The 18,251-nt window shown below is 51.3% G+C and overlaps 1 protein-coding gene across 5 annotated transcripts; it reads left to right on the top strand.

The window, feature by feature from the left end:
* Positions 1–375: 375 nt before the first annotated feature.
* Positions 376–17,443, top strand: LOC115351774 (SITS-binding protein-like). Of its 5 annotated transcripts, none has more exons than XM_030038968.1 (12): positions 376–538; positions 997–1,325; positions 1,422–1,925; positions 4,536–4,707; positions 5,511–5,718; positions 5,847–5,997; positions 6,258–6,455; positions 6,907–7,175; positions 8,900–9,036; positions 10,616–10,737; positions 11,543–11,722; positions 15,511–17,443. In XM_030038968.1, exons 3-12 carry the CDS (start codon positions 1,467–1,469, stop codon positions 15,682–15,684), a joined length of 2,070 nt encoding a protein of 689 aa, XP_029894828.1. In that variant the 5' UTR covers positions 376–538; positions 997–1,325; positions 1,422–1,466; the 3' UTR covers positions 15,685–17,443. The 5 variants fall into 5 exon arrangements, with proteins under 5 accessions (XP_029894828.1, XP_029894829.1, XP_029894826.1 ...); XM_030038969.1 differs by lacking the exon at positions 997–1,325 and adding an exon at positions 753–834; XM_030038966.1 differs by lacking the exon at positions 997–1,325 and adding an exon at positions 753–834 and having other exon boundaries at positions 1,386–1,925.
* The last annotated feature ends 808 nt before the right edge of the window (positions 17,444–18,251 follow it).

Genomic DNA, 18,251 nt, shown 5'->3' with positions numbered 1-18,251 from the left:
GGGGGCCCCCAGCAGCTCATTTAGAAACAGGGAGAAAGTCCTCCAAATATAATAATAGTAGTAATAATAATAACAACAAAAAAAGCCAAAGCAGCAGAATGGGGAGGCTTAGCGCTGCTGTGACTCTCATGTGTGGATTCACAGGTGTGTAGTAAGGGCTCAACTGGAGCCATCTCAATAACTTTGAAAAAAATCCCTTTAAAATTATTCCCATATAAATAAATGCTTTTTAAAATTATTCTTTTAATTTCCTGCTTCTGCTTCTAATGTAACTACCTGAGGATACGTGAAGCCTGCAAGGGAGCAGGGTGGGAGGGAGCACACCATGTCTCGTGTTGGATAACGCTCTTGGGTTAGTTTGGATCAAGTTGCCTGGGCTGTAAAGGTCTCTGACGTGGCTGGGAGGAAAAACTACCCTGGGGAAAGAGGAGAAAAACCTGCTGCCCAACCCACCAGTGGAAAAATAATTGGGGCTTGAGTGCTCGGTCATCGGCGGCAACTTTGGGGGCTGCTAAAGCATCTTTTAACCTGCCTTTAGGTAAAAGAAATGCAGCTGTGCCTTTGCCGGGAGGCAGTGGCACGCGACGGGTGGGTGCGCTGAGGCGGGGAGAGGCGGCACCCATTCCTGGTGGGCTATCGGCCCCAAAAGGCAGCGTAGCCACCGGGCAGGTGGGAAGGAGGCAGCAGAGGCGGTCGGGGCAGCCTGGGACGGGGGGAGAAGCCGGTGTCACCCCACAGGGTCGTCACCGCAGGTGGCCCCTTGCCCGGCTGGAGCACCGGGTGCCCATTCCCTCGAGCGAGGGCTCAGCCAGTGCCGCCGGACCGTGCCCGCAGGTAATTTTTCTCCCTGCTCTATGCATTAATCAAATACTTTTACAGGCAAGAGGGAAGTGGGCGTGGAAAACCAGTGTTGCGTTCCCCCACTCTTTCTCTAACCACCCCTGCAATATTTTTTCTGCATGCCCCCGGTTATTTACTGCTGCTTTGCAAACCGAGAAGCAAAGCCACGCTGCTTTGTGAAGCGAAAACCCAAAGATCTGCGGAGGCTCGACCGCTGCCTCGTTTCCCATCGGCTGCTGCCCCGTCTCCCCTCCTGTGGCTTTTGGCCACGCGTGTGCTTCTCCGCGGCCCCGGACGGCGTCACTGAGCGGATGCTGCCGGCTGTGCCAAGGGGTTGAGCTGACACCCGGCACAGGGTTTTGTGGTTGAGCCGTCGTCGCAGCCAGCACCGAGCCCGGCAGTGGGATTAGCCGTGCAGTGGCGAGCAGAGGGAGGCTGCAAAAGAGAGATTTCTCTTACCTTCGGATTACTGCAAAGAGAAAAGAGTTTCGGCTTTATTTTTTTTTTAAACTCTTTTTTTTTTTTTTAATATTCTTTTGGAGCAGTCCAAGAAGAGGGTTGTCTTCCTTGTGCTGCTGCAGGAAGGGAGAGAAAGAGGAGTCGGAGCATCCCGCTGCGGTCGCACCATGCCACTCGCCCGCCCCACCGGCCAAATCCCTGATGCCGCTTGGACCTCGGGCTTCAGGGAGATGACGGAGCCCTGGAAAGGTGCTGTCGGCTGCCTTGGCGTGGCCGTCTTCTTCGCCATGACCATCGGCATCATCTCCTGGCAGGCGCTGGAGCAGTCACCGGAGGAGTGGGTGCTGCGGGGCCGCACCGGTGGGATGCTGTGGGAGCGCCGGCGGGGTGCCCTGCTCCTGCGGGCGCTGCCGGCAGGGCGGACGGTGGCGGTGATCACGGTGGGCGGCGTGCCGGCCGCCGAGCCGCCTCCGCCACGGGACCGCTGCTGGCACGACGGTGGGCAGTTCTGCTATGCCTGGGAGGAGGATGCCGAGCTCCGGCTCTCCCTCGAGCCCTCGCCAGCCCCCGCCACTGAGTGCTACAGCGTCCACTGGACCCCGCTGCGCCCCGACGTGATGCTAAAGGTAACGGGGTGTTTGGGGTGAACTGTGGTGTTTGGGGTAAAACGAGCCAAAGCGAGGAGGATCTGGCCTGAACGCGCAATTTCCCAGCACGGTTATGGGGTCGCACCATGGTCGGGGGCACCCCATCTTCCAAAGCCTCCAGTGGCTGGAGGGTCCCAGATGGGAAAAGCCCCTTTGGAAGCCTCGTGCCCTGATGTCAAGCCACCAAAACACCAAGGGGCCGCGGCCACCTCCTCCCAGTGCCGCATTGGTAACCCCAGGGTGGGAGAACCGTGTTTATATAGAGACAGAATAAATAACCGCCTAAGATCACAATGTTGGCGAGAAACGCGAGGAGCTCAGGAAGGTCTCTCCCAACCACAGACACAATGTGGCAGCTCTCTCGGGATGGAATTAATCCATGTCCACTGCTGCAAAAAATTATGGGGGCTTGGTTTTTTTTTTTTTTAATCCTTCCCAGTTTTCTCCTTCAGTTAAATAAAAGCAGACTCTGAAAGTGAGCCTGAGGGAGGGGAAGGAAAAACCCCGTCAGACTGTGGCGTCCCGTTGTGGGGAGCCCTCAGGACAGGTGAGGGAGCGAGATGGGATCCTGCGGGGATGGGGATTTCTTCCCCTTTAGCTGTAAATTGCCTGTTGACATCATTTTGGGCCAGTGGAAGATGTTGACTGAACACAACCACTGCACATGGGGCTGATTTTCCTTTGCTGACATCAATTTAGGGTGGTTGAGAGGATGAGCAAGATAAAAAGTGGGGAAAAACCTATTAAAAAAAAAATAAAATCAAAACCAAAAACCTATTGGAAAATATGATCCAGTGAAATTTAAGAGTTAAGAATAGGCTTTTTCCGCTTCCCCCCCCCCCCCCCCCCCCCCCCCCTTCCCAGCTGGTGTAACTAGTTCAGCTGACACCTGGTACAGCTATTCTGAGCCTCCAGGGTTTCCACTTTAATAATTCACATCTCCTCTCCCCACCCCTTAGTGAGACTTAACCTCTCTCTGCCCCCACGGCAGAAACAAGCTCAGGGCTCCAGGAGCACTGCCTGAGCCTTGGGATCGGGGTCGGGGTGAATAAAACTACGTTGTGTTGAGTTGGGAGGTCGTTGTGTCCCTCTCTGCCCGTCCCACCCTCCCTCCGCAGCCCCAAATCCCCAGGCTTTCGGGGAAGCCCGTCCCCGCATGTGAAGTCATGCGGGATGCTAAGTCCTGCTGATCCCTGCTTTGGCAGAAAGGGGAAAGTTTTTAGAGGCTTTGAAGTGAAAATTGATGGTTTCTGAAGGGAGGCGGGTCAAGGATGGGGATGTCCCCTGGGACCAGCAGCTTTTGGAGATGGCTCATTGCTCTGCTGCCCTGTCAGCCCTATGAGAAGTGCCCCAAATACCCAAACTGATTTAGTCTAGCTGAGGGAATTACTCTTTATTATCAGCCCTCAGGGAAGAGGGAGGCTTTGCCCTGGGAGAGAGCAGAAAACCCACAAGTTACCCCAGGGACACTGCGGTGCTATTGAGATGACCATTCACGACAGGGTTAAAATCTCCCTCTGTGCATGCGGGTGGGGATAGCTGCAAATTCAGGTTGTAAATTCACCCTAGAAACACTGCAGAAAGTAGCTAGGAGAAGTTGGGGGGGGGGGGTGTTGTTTTGTTTGTTTGTTTCTAAAAACCCCAAACGAACAGTTTTTTTCCAAGATGGGTTTGTGAAAGCACTGTCACTGTATTTTAGAGCCTCTGCCTTGAATTTTCCACCTCCACTGTCACTCTTGTCCTGCAGCAATGCGCACCTGTGAAGCCTCTTTGCTTAAACAGTTTTCAGCATCTTTTCACCAGCAACTCAAAAACCCATTAATTTTTGATAATTGTGGTGAGTGCAGGAATGTAACCAGGTGGGCTCTCCGAGGCATGGGGTATCACGCGTGGGTGTTACCTCTGGGTCACCAGCCTGCTTCACAGCAATTTTATTTAAGTACGTCTACCTAAAACTGGCAGGCCTTGGGGAAGATGTCTTGTGGTTTTTTTATTTTAGAGGAAACCATAATTTTTAAGCTATAGAGTTTTTATTCCTGTGGTGGGATTTTTATATTCCTCTACATGGCTGCATGTTGAATGCAGATGCGTAAGGGGAAATGGAAGAAAAATTGTTGTCTTTGGCTTTAATTAGCAAGTTAAGACTTCTTGTTGTTGTTGAAGGTAAACAAAGTGCATAACTTGCACTTTTGACTCTTGCTACAATTTTTTTTTCCTCTTCCTACTCTTACACCATTTGATAACTTTAATAAGTTGCACACTGAGAAATCAAGCAGTTAGGAAGAATTTCAGCATTTTGTTCTACCTGGAAGCCCAGCTCTTGTTCTTGTGGAGGAAAAACTTAAACCCAAGTATCTTCTACCAGGTTAAATGTGGGAAGCAAAGAGTGAGCACCCACTGCTTTTTGCATAAAACACCTAAATCTCATGGGGTTGGGGGTTTTCCTCCTGCAAAAAGACCTGTCCCATGACTGGTCTGACAACACTGGAGTAACTTGCAGGGGGTTTGCCTCTCCAAATGCAACTACTCGCGCATTTGTCCTCACCTGGAGGCATTTCTTGCCATCTGATGATGCTCTCTTGGCTGCAGGATTGCTTCTCCATGGCCAACGTCTCCTGGTACGGAGGGGCGAGCATCCGCGCCCAGCGCTGGCCGCTCAACGGCGCCGAGAGCCACGCGCAGCCCTTCGTCAGTGGTGACTTCAGCAAAAACCCCGCTGGCTACGGGCCTGTTTTGGAGAGATACTTTTTAGGCTCGACAGGTAACTGCATCCTTCCCTGTCCAATGCCCTATTGCTTTAATCCCTGTGTTTCTCCATCCCTCTCCCCATCTATAAAGCAACTAGTTTAAGAGCAGGATAGATGTCTCTGAGATTAAAATATCCTACAAATGTAACGACAGCTGGCAGCAGGACACAAAGGACGGATCCCACACTGCCTCATCCCTGGGGAAAAGGCCATGATATTAAACCTCGGTGCACCTAAGCTGTGTTTACAAGTCAGTGCCTGAGAAGATGGGGTTGATCCAAGTCACCCCAGGGAAATCCCATGCTCTTGATGTGTCTTTTTTAAGCAGAGATCTGTGTCCATTGCTGCATCCTCCAGCTCCACTTGAGTGGCTTCACCCTGAGCTCACGGGTCCCTGACGCTGGTATGGGATGCTGGATGCAGGCACGAGTTCACCTGCTGTTGCTATTTTTGGGTGGATATTTAGATTATTCTGCAGAATGCCAAACTTCAGATATTCCCCCAAATTAATCAACTGATCTGCAACTGCCCTGCATTGATGAAGCTGAAGCCGCCGCCTAAGCTGAATGCAGAGCAAAAACGCAAGAAACGGAGCAAATCCAGCCCTCGAAAGGCATTTTGGAGGTTAAAAGGGAATAGCAGAAACAGAGAGTGGGGATTTGCTTGCATGGCCGGATCTGTGGCCGGGATCAATCCGGGAGGTCCTGCTACCAGTTCGGCTCTGCCCTGCGCATCCCCGTCCCTGTGGCCACCAGCGTGAGGACCGAGAGGAGCCAGGCGCTTGCTGAGGCACTGTTTTCCTCTTCTCTCCCCAAAGGAGTGACGGTGACAGTGGCGCCCGACGTGCCCCTTCTCCTCTCGCTGGAGAGCAATAGGCATTTCTGCCTGGAAATGCCGGCGGGGAGAGCCGCCGTGCCCCTGCACTACCTCATCTGCGTCAGCCCAGACGTTGCAGCCGCCCACCAGCTCGTGGGCAGCCAGCTCGTGGGGCAGGCGCGGGCGCTGCCGGACACGGCCCTCCTGGGGTAAGACGCTCCTTCCCTCCCAGCTACGGGGTTGCTTTCCAAGCCCTTATCCCGGTCGATGCCTTGAGCATCTCGTGCCGGCACAAGGCGCGAACCCCTCTGCCTTCCCGGCTCTTTCCACCACGCAGGTCTCCCGTCTGGCGGTATCACGGCCCGGCGGGTTCGGCTGCCAAAATAAAACGAGGTCTGAGGTCGCTGGCCAAGAGATTGAAGCGGCATCGTCTTCAGGAGGGGGTCCTGGCCCTGGGGGAGCGCTGCACCGCCATCCTCGCTGCCGCGGTACGTCCCGTCCTGCCGGCCCTCAGGCTCGAAAGGCAAACAGAGAGCTGCCGTCAGCCCTGCTCTCGGCACGGTTAAATCCCTACGTGTAAAATGCAAACGCACCCTTTTTGTGGGGTGGGGGCTGGGAACCTCCCCTCCCTGAGAAGGGATGCTCGGTTTGGAGTTTCACCTTGAGCAGGCGGTGACACCCAGCAGCCGGTGCTCGGTGGCTTTGCCACTCCTACAAAACACGTTTTTCTGCCTTTCCCTCCCCGCAGGACCACGTGCCCTCAGAGCGGAGGAAGAGGCACGACTCGACCCGCGCCTGGGACCCTTCCCTGATCGAACCGCTGCAGCTCTCCATCACGCTGTCCCCGTACGCCAGCATCGCCTCCCCGCTCTTCTTGCGCTCGCTGCGGGACGGCGAGGCGGCGAGCTACTGGCTGAGTCTGCAGCCCCAGTCCGGGGGCTGCTCGGTACGAGACCCTCCTCCAACCCCTGAACCTGCTGCTCAACATAAAATCAAAATTAAAGCTGAATAAATACTCGCAGAGGAGGACAACCTGATCCCCTTGTGTTGGGGGCAAAGCGATGTCTGGGGGAGCAGCTTTTCTCCTTTTTCATAAGGAAGCAGCTTTCAAATTTCCAGTTCCAAAAGACATTTTTAGAATTTGCCAGTGTTCAGAAAATCCCCCTCAATTCCCTGTTTTGCAGTCATTTTAATGATATGCCAATTTGACATCAACTCAGGGATTTTTGGCAGGGGGGGAATGTTGAGAGAGGGTTTACGCCTCTTACGCGTTGTGCCACAATGGTGCAAACTGTGGTAGGGCAGGATGAGGGCAGAGCAGGCACCCTCCAGCCCTGCACCCCAGGGTTGTCAGGATATTTTCTGGATCTGATAGAAATTTTCATCCTCTGCCGCAGGTCCCACTGCTGACCACGTGGAAGGGGCGGCTTTGCGCCCGCCTGAACATCACCAGCGAGGCGGCGCTGAGCTGGTACCTGGCACGTGCCCGGCGCCTGCAGCAGGTGCTGGGAGCCGCGTACGTGGTCTTCGAGGGTGCCGAGGGCAATGCTTTCCTGGAGCAAGATGTCCCACCTCCTGCAGAGCTGGTGGGCGACCAATACACCGGGGCACTGGCAGCGGCGCTGGCGACGCTGGGAAACACCACTGTCATCAGCGCCGGTGCCAGGTGGGTACCAAGGAGAAGATGCTTCGCTGGAGCCGATGGCTGCGTGAGCTGCTTGGGAGATGGTTGAGGTGATGCTTTAAACGTGCCCTTGGGATGCCAGGACACCACTCAGCACCCAGGGAAGGAGAGTGGAGGTGGTCTAGAGCAATATGTAGGGAGGGATTGCTCTCATATCTTCTTTTCCTCTCTTTTGGAGCATTTTATTATTTTTCTTAAAAGTCTCAAAGCATAAAAATGCTTAAATGCATTAATGCCAGATGCAATAAAAACACATCTTGTCATTTATGGCCGTTCAAGCTCTGGGTCACTGCCTCTTCTGCAGGAGGGAGAGGGTGAACCCTGGAGTCTTGGCCAAATCCCTGTGTTGGTAATCGCTTGTGGTGTCAAATGATTGCAGTTTTCTGACTTTCCATGCTTGCATAGCCCACAACAGGGTTCATTTATTAACTATTAACATGGGGACCCTTCGGTCAAAGGCACCAAAAACTATTACTTTTTTCCCATTATTTTCATGTTTGGCAGATGCAAAGGGATTTGAAGGCTGTTTGCAAAATGACTTATTTCATGTTGTGGATGAGGCATCAACAGTAAATTGCATGAGGAGGCAACTTCGAAATAGTTCATTTTCAAAGAAAAAGCAGTTTCACATGCCAAGGTGGTGATGGGCTCTTACTCAGCCATCTGCAAAACCAGAGTTGTGGAAATCCCCCTTTTTCTAACCATTTTTTAGTCTGACCAGGATCACACCTTTCCTGGTGGGCAGTTTCCATACCAGAAGTGTTTCATAAACTCTTGCATCAGCCTGACCACCTCCGGAGATGAAAAAGTGTCCCTGGGAGACCTTTGGGGAGTCAGCAAAGGGGTGGGAGGTTGAGGAGGAAACCAAACTCTAGGAGCAAGCAGACTCAGACCAACCCACCCCCCCCCCCCCAAACAATGGGTCAATGAGCTCCAGACCATTTTTCAAGCCAAAGCTCATCATGAAAGTCCAGATATGACCCTTTTTGGCCACGAGAAACACTGTGTCCTGTAGTACCAGGCTCCTTGATGATGTGATCCCCTGCCCCCCCCACCCCCCACCACCAAGTAAACCCAAGGCATAGAAATGCTACTGGGGAAAAAAAAAAATATGGAGAAAATAATGTTTTCTTCTGGGGGATAGATAAAACTGCTGTCAGGAATGACAGCTGCTCAGTGTGAAACAGAGGAGTGCAAATGAAAGCCAGGAGGAGAAATCCTCCCTGCAGGACATGTCCCCTGGGCCATTCACGTCGCAAGGAGGTTGGTGCTTTGGGTTTGGGGAACCGCATGGACCTGGGGCTGAGGGTGCTGTTGGGATACCCCAGCTGGTGTCACGGGTATGTTTTCTGTGAGCATTTTGCCATATGAGGAGTAGCGAGAAGACACCTGCAACCCAGAGTGTGGCTGTGCTGCCATCAAGGTGGGCCACCAAATTGTGGTCCTCATGAGATCAAGCCAGGAGAAGGAAAGCTTTGAATAGGGGATTTGGGGAGAATGAGGAGGATTGGGGTTGCCCAACTCAGCAGGGCAGGTGCGGTGGGTGGGAGTGGTATTGGGGAGAACTGATTTCCTTCCAACGGAGATACCAAGTGGTTGGAGAAACCTGTATCTGACCACAGTGACTGCCAAGACAGCCAGGTGTCGGAGAGTTTCGGCTCCTGCGAGCTGTCTAAAAACATTGGGTTTGTGCTTGTTTCCCCCAGATCCAGTCATCTACCGCTCTTCCTCCAGATGAGCCCGCTGCACTCGGACTGGAGCCACGCTGGGCTGAAGGGGGTTATTCCCTCCGTGCTGCACTACAGCCTCTTGGGCTACAACTTCTTCATCCCCGATGCAGTAGGTAATAATTTCTTTTCTGCTTTTTCCCCCCTATTTCTGGCTCTTCTGAAGAGACTTTTGCAGCAGTTGTTCAGGCGGGAGGAGCACGGGCGGTAAGTTTGCACCATCTGGCTTAGGTGTGCTATATGAAGGCTTGAAGCACTTTGTTCCCAGTACCCGATTTTCTGCTGTGCTGACTTGATTGGGTTGCATGTTACTAGGGAATTGACCGAGGAATTGAAAACAAAAAACATGTTGTAAATTTTAATAGGCAGCCCTAGAAGAAGCCAGGTCTCTGGGGGATGCCCTTCATAGAGCTTAACCACAGGCGGAGGGCAGCCCGCCGCCTCTCGCGGCTTTGCTTGAGCTAAAACCCACCCAGCAAAAGCGAGGAGGGAGCCCACAGCCGGGAAACTGCATGCCCAGGCTCCTGGCTGGGAAACAGATGTTCCTAAAACACTAGCAGCCCTGCTCCAAGTTTGTGTTTCTGCTCCAAAGCACAATGGATTGAGAAATCCTTAAATAAAAACACTATAGAAGTCAAGAAACAATCCTTTAATTGGGGCCAAGCAGCTCGTTTTTTCCCCTCTTCTTGGAGGTGACTGGGTTATTTGTGTCTAAAACGTGCCCCAGACACAGAGAGGCTGCACGTGAAGTGTCAGACCTAGAGAGCGGAGCTGCAAAGGCAGTCCTGAAAAAGGGGGTTGTTGAGCAATTTTTCAACTTGGCCTCTATTTTTAGCCAGTTTTCCTTAGAAAACAAGGCTTAGGCAATCACAGCATGCCAGCTCCCTCCCCAAAGAGATGTGGAACCCATTGGCTTATTTCGGTCGAGCTGGACGAGAGAGCAGATCCCCCCTGCATGGAGGGGGTTGTGGCGTGCAGCGTTTGCTGCTGGGGCGTGTGGCCCAGCGGGTTTTGTCACCACAGCTTGGGAGATGTAATAGGGAACAGGGGCTGGTCAGGATGGGAAAAGCCTCTGGCTGAAATGGGGTTTTGTAGATGGTTCGGGTGAGCCCTCGGCGTCGGGGCGGGGGGGGGGTTGTACCACTTCTAGGAGAAGCTGTGCCAGATTTTCAGAGCTCCTAGGGATACTCCAGCCCCAAGGGCTTCATTTCCCTTTCCCTGTCCCATCCCACCCTCTCTTGTCCTTCCCAAGCCCCTCTCTGGTGTTTCAGAGGGGAACTGGAATCCCCTTCCATGACACGTTTCTGATTAATTAGTCAGCAATACTCTGCTTCTCCACCACCCTTCACTATGAGTTTGAAGGGATCCACATTAGAGGAGTATTTTCTTGTGATGCTTCGTCTTTGCACATCAAAGTGGCAAAGGAAAGTCCAGCATTTTCCCAACACTTTTCTTTGCAGGAGAGAAATCCCATTTTTACAATGCCCCAGCATCTCTGGTCCTAAAATGGCCAGAGATGGATGTCTGATTGACATTTGCTGATGGTGCTCAAGGAAGAAAAACACGGGTGGGGAGAATTCAGCCCCTCTTGCAATGCGGTAACATGTCCTGCCCGCATGGTGAGCAGGTCGTTTGGGACTCATTCCACCATGAGATGCCCCCGAGCAGCTTTGCTCAGCTCCTTGTCCCCGGCAGGAGGGAGCCTGGCCAGTGATGCCCCAGGGGACCCGGAGCTGTACGTGCGGTGGCTGCAGATCGTGACGTTTCTCCCCGTGATGGCCTTCAGCACGCCGCCCTGGCTCTGCTGCGACGCCTGGGTATGTACTCCCACGCCCTGCGGAGGAGGACACGGTGTCCCTTAATGACAAACACCCCCAAAAGCCATTAAGGTCCCTACTGGGGAAAGCTGAGGCTAAAAATCTCTGTCCTGCTCTTGCTACCCACAAAATCCTGCTCTCTGCCCCAGCAACCAGATCGCTGTACACTCTCAGCAGTATTTCTGCGGCAAAATTCATGTGAGTTTTTGTGGCTTTATACTTCACAGCTATGTGCAACCATGGGACCAGTATCTGCAACACCTGTAGAAATGACAGCAATTGTCATGTGTGTCTCTCCCTCCTTTTTGCTGCTGGAGTTCTTTAACTATTTGGTCAAACTATAATTAATATCTACAGCAGGGTGAAGCCTGCAGATTCACATTTGAGATCTTTTTAAACAGTTGGAGGCATTTTTCCAGGGATGTCACCTTTAGGGCAATAAAAGGGGAGAGTGATTCTTAAAACTGGGGGCACAGGGGGAAATGTCATTAAATCTCTTTGCCAGCAGCAAAAAAGTTCATTGCTTTGGTTAGACATCAACACCCTGGTAGATATCACCAGTCAGCTGCTGTCCCCAGCTTTCGCATCTAATGGGAATAAATCCACTGTATGAACCCTGTTTGCGCCTTGTTAGCTGCCATAACTTGATCAGGATGTTGCAATTTGCTAATCTCTCTTCCCAAGGGGGGAAAAAAAAATATATATACGTACGTATGTATGTACATTTTCTTTTCTTTCTGCTTGTTTTGCTGTCTGTCGGGTGAAGGACTTGTCATGGGTTTCTTTTTCTTCCCCCACCCTGCAGGTCTTGAATCTTACCCGGCAATGCATACAGAGGCACCAGGACTTCGTCGTGCCACTCCTCCTAAAATACAGCGAGGAATGGCTTAGTTTGGGGTACCCCATCTTCCGGCCGGCATGGTGGCTCAGTCCCACAGATCCAACTGCTTTTACCATAGAGGATGAATTTCTCATTGGAGATGAGGTAGGAAATGTGGGGACTGAATACCCTCAAAGGGTAAGTGGGGGCAAATAAGGTGCCCCCTGTGCTCGCCCATCTGCCTCTTTGCATCCTACCTGAATACAGTGCTCATACAGAGGTTGTGTGAAACCGAAGGGCTGAGGGGACCCTGTTGGCTCCTTCAGGTTTGCAATTTAGAAAATTGTGCCTCATCCTCCCATTTTTGTAAGGAGACCTTTTATTTTGTGCGGTGGCATCGCTTTATCTTTGTCCCTCCTGCTTTGCCTGGGTGCAGCATCCCAGCAGCTCAAGATTTTGGCAGTTCCTACGTTGTTGTTTTTTTTTTTTTTCATTAAAAGCATAATCATACTATTCATGCTATTGCATTCATTTTGCAGCAACACATTGGGCTGTCTTTACATGGGGATGCTGCTAATCATGGGGACATCATCTCCCTAAAAAAAATCCCAAACCCAAAAGCAAACCTCAACAGGAGTTTGTTTCTTGTTTTAATATAAAAGCAGCTTGTGCTGCAGAGTTATCTTTTCAGGCTCTGCTTGCAACCTCCAACAGATACTGCAATACCTGATTTCCAAGCTTGAGTTTCTGGCCACAGATTCTGTGGATTCAATTTATAGATTTTTTTTTTTTTTTAAAGGAAACTTTCACTGCAGGAAATTACTTTTTAAGAAGCAGGAGAAAGACATTTTAGCAGAGAGCTCGGATAACCAGGTGTGAAGGCTTTAAAACACACATCCTTGGCACAAATGAATTTTAGACTAGCATTGTGCAAGCACAGAGGTTGGAGGGAACTGAGGCTTTTCTGCTGTCCCAACATGCTGTAGAGCACACGTTTGGGCAGTAACAATGGTATTAGTTATAACCGTGAGCATGCTAAAACCTAGTTCCTTCCCCCAAAATCTCTCAAACTAAAAAAATCCCTGATGCAATTGAATCAGCCAGGGCAGAAATGTGGTCTGTGTTAGTGAGGTGAGATTCCCAGTAAAATACCACAAACTCGGGACGGGGAGGGGGGGGGAAGTCGGAGCAGCTTTAGCCCTCTCTCCCAGGAGGCGCAAAGCTTTGGCTTGGCTGAAAGCTCCTAAAATACGGTAAAATGTGACGTCTGCTCCACAAACTTGTCAGGGCCAAGCCCTTCTGGCAAAAAGCTCGCCTGATTTCCAATCCCTCCACCCCGCTGAAAGAGCCTGAGCTTGTGGCAGGAGAGCCCAGACAGGGGATGTTTTGACTTCGAAGCTGGGTTTTGGAAGCTGGAAGAATAGAAATGCACTCCAAACCCAGCTTTGGTGCATTTTGGAGCATCATTAATAATAAACTACTGGAAAATACACAGAGGGGTTCTGTTCCAGTATGGTCTGAGGCAGGACTAAGTGCTAGGATGCTGGGATAAACCTCTTGAGCATCATCCCTCAGCGCAAGCAGGGTGCTGACAAACTCGGCTTTGTGCTATTGCTGAAGCCCTCCTGCTTCTGAGTTGCGCCCCAGGCTTTCTTGCAGGTAACTCTGGGCTGCTTTGAAATCTGACTTTCAGGCTGTGATTTGTACATTCATTACTTCCAGATCTCGTTCATCCAGATCTCTTGGCAGCACACTTTCAACCTGAATCAGGCTGGACAATGTATCTGTCAAATTAGCAAGAGTGCTCAATAAGCACTTTTTATGTCAGATTTTTGCTGACTACCAAGGGAAACAAACATCTGCTGCCTTTGAGCAGATGGGACAGCAATGCCTCTGGGTTTCTGCAAGCAGTTTTGGGAGGCGGTGGTGTGGGACTGCAGTGGTCAGGGTGGTTTTGATCCTTGACTAGAGGTCTTGAAACTGGATTTAGCACTGCACAGCCATATTCCAGCATTGCTCATGAGCAAACTTCCACTACTGCAAAAGGGAATTGGAGCTGACCACTATTGACTCCTTCCAGCAAAGCATACTGAAATATAACAGCAAAGAGACAAGTTTCACTGATTTGGCAAAAAAAATATTGTCGGGTGCTGTTTTGTGGCTGTGATGCAGCATCGCTGCTTGTCAGTGCCATCTGCCTGGTGAAAGCGGATGCTGCAAGAGGCAGGGAAGCCAGGTCTTGCTGCTAAATATATTTATGAAGGCCAGGAGGGCCCAAAAGTGTCCCCCAAGGTGTGCCAAACACCACAAAGTCTCCCTGGGACAATGCTGCCATGTAGCTCGAGGAGCATCACTAAGGGGTGCACAGATAAGTCCCCAGCACTTGCTCTTTGCTGCTGATGAGGACTTCCAAAAATGGGGTGTAAGAGGGACTGATCCATAAATTTCATATCCAGTTTTCACTATTTAGCCTTTTTTTTTTTTCCTCCTTTAATGGTCTTTCTAGAGTTTTAATTTTTTTCCTATCATCCCCTCTTTTTTTCATCATCATGTGAACCCAGTTCTGCACAAATACAAATCAAAGCCTCAGTGTTCAAGCAGATTTAAACTGAAGCCAAAGCAGCTAGTTTGGTGGGGGGTTGGTTTTTTTTTCTTTTCAGAGAAGCTTTGTTTTTACTTGCAAAACTCTTATTTAGGGCCCTGAAAACCTCTTTCAGCTTCTGAAGTGAAATAATTTATCAGCAATAAATATTCTCAGAATGTTGGAAACTGCTTTTCCCATAAAGCAAGGAGGGGGGAAAAAAAAAAATCTCTAAAGTTCCTTGGAGACTGGATTACTTTGACTAAGTCATTGGGGAGGAGTGAGCAGAGCACATTTCTCCTTATGCCTCATGTCTGAATGGGACTCACTGATTTGTGACCCAAGTGCAACTTTTTTTATGCTTTCATTTTTATATACTTTTTAAAATGCAATTGCCAATATGCCAAGGCTGCCAGCTGGGATTTTCATGATCATTTAAGGGCATTGGGCAGCTAAATCCCTTGAATCTCCAAAGGACCCTTGAGTCCATAGAATGATAAATGTGAATATGTTGCTTGAGATTCTGTATATCATGTTGTATACTTTGAACACAAGCTTTTCTTAGGGTTTATGTAACCTGCAATGCTTAAGTAGTCCGAGAGGCTGAAACACAAATCTTTCTCCTAAATGCAGGAGAGGAAAGGTGGGGAGGGAGGGTTAAGTTGCCTGGAGAGCAGCCCTGGGCAGAGGGCTTCTCCTTTTTAGCAGCCTGGAGCCAAAGCTCTTCTCCTACCCCTATAACGTGTTCCTTTCTAATTGAAATACAAGTTTCTGCTTGGTTTCATACCAGATTATGAAGATTATGGGAGGAAAGGGAAATTCCCAATTCTGCCCCAAATCCCCTATGCGGCATGGGGATGTCTATTGCCCTGACTCTATGCCGCCAATTCCCATTGCAATCCTGCAAAACCTCCTCGGAAGCTGCCTCGTGTGAGCCTGAACCCACCTGCAGCACCTGGGATTTGCTAGCCTGCCCGTGCCCACCCTGTCTTATTCAACCTAGAAGCAAGAGTTTTGTTTTGCAGGAAACGCAGATTTCTGATGGGCTTTTTTTTCAGGTCTTCCAAAATATGAGCTGGATGGTCTCTAGGGGCTACTGCAGGCAAGAGTGCTCCCAGTCCCAGTCAGTTGAAGGCCACTGCATCATCCTTTCTCACTGCAATTCAAGAACCTTTGCGCTTACCAGCTTTGGCTGCTTCTTGCATGGATGGATACGTTCATTTGCAGCAATGAGCCAGACTTCCTGATCTTCTCTGTGGTTGCTTGCTTGTCCCTTCAGCCTCGTGGTTTGCTTGGCACAGCTAGTGGTATGTCCTGGCTAATCCTCCAACTGCTAAATTTCTTTCTTTTTTCTTTCTTTTTTTCATTGCAGGTCCTGGTTGCCCCAATAACAGAAAAAGGGCAAACGTGGAGAGATATCTACCTGCCTGGAGAAGGGCATCTATGGATGGACACCAACACTGCCCGTGTGTTTGATGGAGGCACCATCCTCAGGAATTATTCCGCCAGCCTTGCAGAGGTGCCAGTTTTTGTAAAGACCTCCTAAATTCACAGACTGCTGCAGATTTTGGACAGTTGACCTCTTTCAGAGCAGCACTAGCCAAATGTGCTCGTTCTTCCTTGAGACTATTTCAGCCTATTTGCACTTTTCCAAGAACCACCCCCCCCCCCCTTTTTTTTTCCCAGCAGAAATTGTTTAAATCTTTTATTATTTGCTGTTATTCTAAAATAGCAGAAATACAGCTTTGGCACAAACATACATCCATGCAGAATGCTGACCTATATCTTTCCAGGGTTTTCCCACTGAAGTGTGTGTGTGTGTGTGTGTGGTTTTTTAGGTGGGCACATCCAGCATTTCCAGGTCCCCGGCACCATGCTCAAAGATGTGGCCTTGTCCAGAGAGTGGATTTTCCAGAATGGGAGATAAACAAACATCAGCTTATACCCAAGGGGATGCTTTGCATTTAAAGAAAAAAGTATACACAGGGAAAACTAAATATGATAGCTCCATTCATGTGCACGGACATCAGGCGTGCTAAATGATACCTGCTTCTCTCATCTAATGCTGTGTGTATGGTCCCTCAGGAGAGTCTTTGGTAGCAAGAGCCTGACTTGGAGGATAATTGGAAAACTGGGTGAATTCCAGGTCTATTGGAAGCAGGTTTCTGTAGAAGAAAACCAAAATGGATCAAGCAAAGGAGTGGCTCTAACAGAGTGTGATGTGGACAGACAGGATGATTGGCCACCTTGGAATACAAACTCCAGAGCGCAGCACTGAACTCCTGTGTGCCCCAGCTAGTACTTTGCACTATTTGTTGAATTTTGGTTTTTTCCAATTCTTTCTGGCAGTGCAAGAGGGATCCAGTGTGACCAGCCTTCTTCCACCCAGCAGAAACCATATCAATAGGCAAAAGAGATGTCCCACATGCTGAATATGCATTTACGGAGATGATTAGCTACTCTGATAACCCAAGTTAGGGATTAATGGAACGTTAATGTGTACATTAATGGGGTGATTTCACAGGCTAGCATTTGAGGGCAGAGTGAAGTGGCAGTGAAGAGCAAGTTTCAGCCTGCAGACTGTGCTACAGGCACTGCTGTCAGGCTTGGGCACATCCACCCTCCAGCAATGAACGGCATCAGCCAGCAACTTGTTTTTTTGTGGAAACTGCTGCTGTATCAAGCCACAGCTCTGCTGAAAAAAATGAGATGTAAGGGGTACCAGCTCCTCCCAGCACTTTTTCCCTGAAAAGGGCAGGAAAGCAAAACAATACAAATGAATTAGTTTGAGCCACAGAAGCCTAGGGACCTCAGAGGTGAAGAGCTGAGGTGGGGATGTGGGGAGCCACGCAGCTCCTTCCCTGCTCCACAGAGGTACACGACGGGGCTATGGGGAGCACCCAGAGGAAAATGATGGGGCCTGAGGAGGACAACCCAATGCACAGCCGGCGGTCTAGGCAATTCCAAAATACCTATAGAGGTTGCTGAGACACAGAAAAAGGCACCAGTTGAAAGAAAAGAACCTCTCCCTAACTGCAATACAAAACTTGTTTATTTGAAGGGAGGTCGAGCCAGGGAACAGGTTGCCCGGAGGGGTGCCGGAGGCTCCGTCCTTCGCGATCATCAGAGCCTGACTGGATGCAGCGCTGGGCAGTCTGCTCTGGCTGACCCCGCTCCAGCAGCGGGCTTGGACTAGGTGATGTCCAGAGGTCCCTTCCCACCTCCTCAAATCCATGACTTGTCATGAGAGGAGACGACAGGAGCAGTTCCTGCCTCAGCCGGAGCGGGGAGGCTGCCTTGATCCTGTTCGCTGCCACTGCCAGAGTCGGAGACAACCCAGGTTGCGACTGTCCCGCTGCCACCGTCCAGGTGCCCCTCAGCAGCCACACAAACACCACCTCGAGGGCCTTCTGTGTCCCTGGGCTCTTTGCGCTGCCCCGGCAGGTGTTGGTCGGGGGCGAGCGCTGCATTTCCCTTCTTGGTAGGATGTGCTACCAGGCCCCGCGCCTGGCACGGCTGCGGGACCTGCGCCGGGATCGGCTCCTTGTTGCGCGCCGTTGCCTGGAGGAATCCCGGCCTGCCCGCGGGCGGCGCTGGCTCCTCCTTGAGGAGGGCAGGACGTCCCGTTCTGGCCTTTGAGCTCGGCCCTCATCATCGGGATCCCTGCTGCGCCATCGCTGTCTGCCGCGGTGGGCCCGTGAGCGCTCCCACCCAGCTTGGCCCCCGGTGCTGCGGGACCTGCGCCGGGATCGGCTCCTTGTTGCGCGCCGTTGCCTGGAGGAATCCCGGCCTGCCCGCGGGCGGCGCTGGCTCCTCCTTGAGGAGGGCAGGACGTCCCGTTCTGGCCTTTGAGCTCGGCCCTCATCATCGGGATCCCTGCTGCGCCATCGCTGTCTGCCGCGGTGGGCCCGTGAGCGCTCCCACCCAGCTTGGCCCCCGGTGCTGCGGGACCTGCGCCGGGATCGGCTCCTTGTTGCGCGCCGTTGCCTGGAGGAATCCCGGCCTGCCCGCGGGCGGCGCTGGCTCCTCCTTGAGGAGGGCAGGACGTCCCGTTCTGCGTCCCGAGCCCTTCTCCGCTGCCGACTCCCGCTTCTCGAGGAGTTGTAGCCACGG

The sequence above is a fragment of the Aquila chrysaetos genome, chromosome 16 (genome assembly GCF_900496995.4).
Source record: "Aquila chrysaetos chrysaetos chromosome 16, bAquChr1.4, whole genome shotgun sequence".
Classification (NCBI taxonomy): domain Eukaryota; kingdom Metazoa; phylum Chordata; class Aves; order Accipitriformes; family Accipitridae; genus Aquila; species Aquila chrysaetos.
The sequence above is the reverse complement of the archived record's forward strand: the minus strand, read 5'-3'. Positions and strand labels throughout refer to the sequence as shown.

Bases quoted from the DNA above. Each gene is read 5' to 3' on its own strand.
- LOC115351774 (XM_030038967.1), top strand. From the start codon at position 1,467: ATGCCACTCGCCCGCCCCACCGGCCAAATCCCTGATGCCGCTTGGACC. The intron at 1,926-4,535 runs GTAACGGGGTGT...TCTTGGCTGCAG, and splicing joins GCCCCGACGTGATGCTAAAG to GATTGCTTCTCCATGGCCAA. The intron at 10,738-11,542 runs GTATGTACTCCC...CCCACCCTGCAG, and splicing joins GGCTCTGCTGCGACGCCTGG to GTCTTGAATCTTACCCGGCA.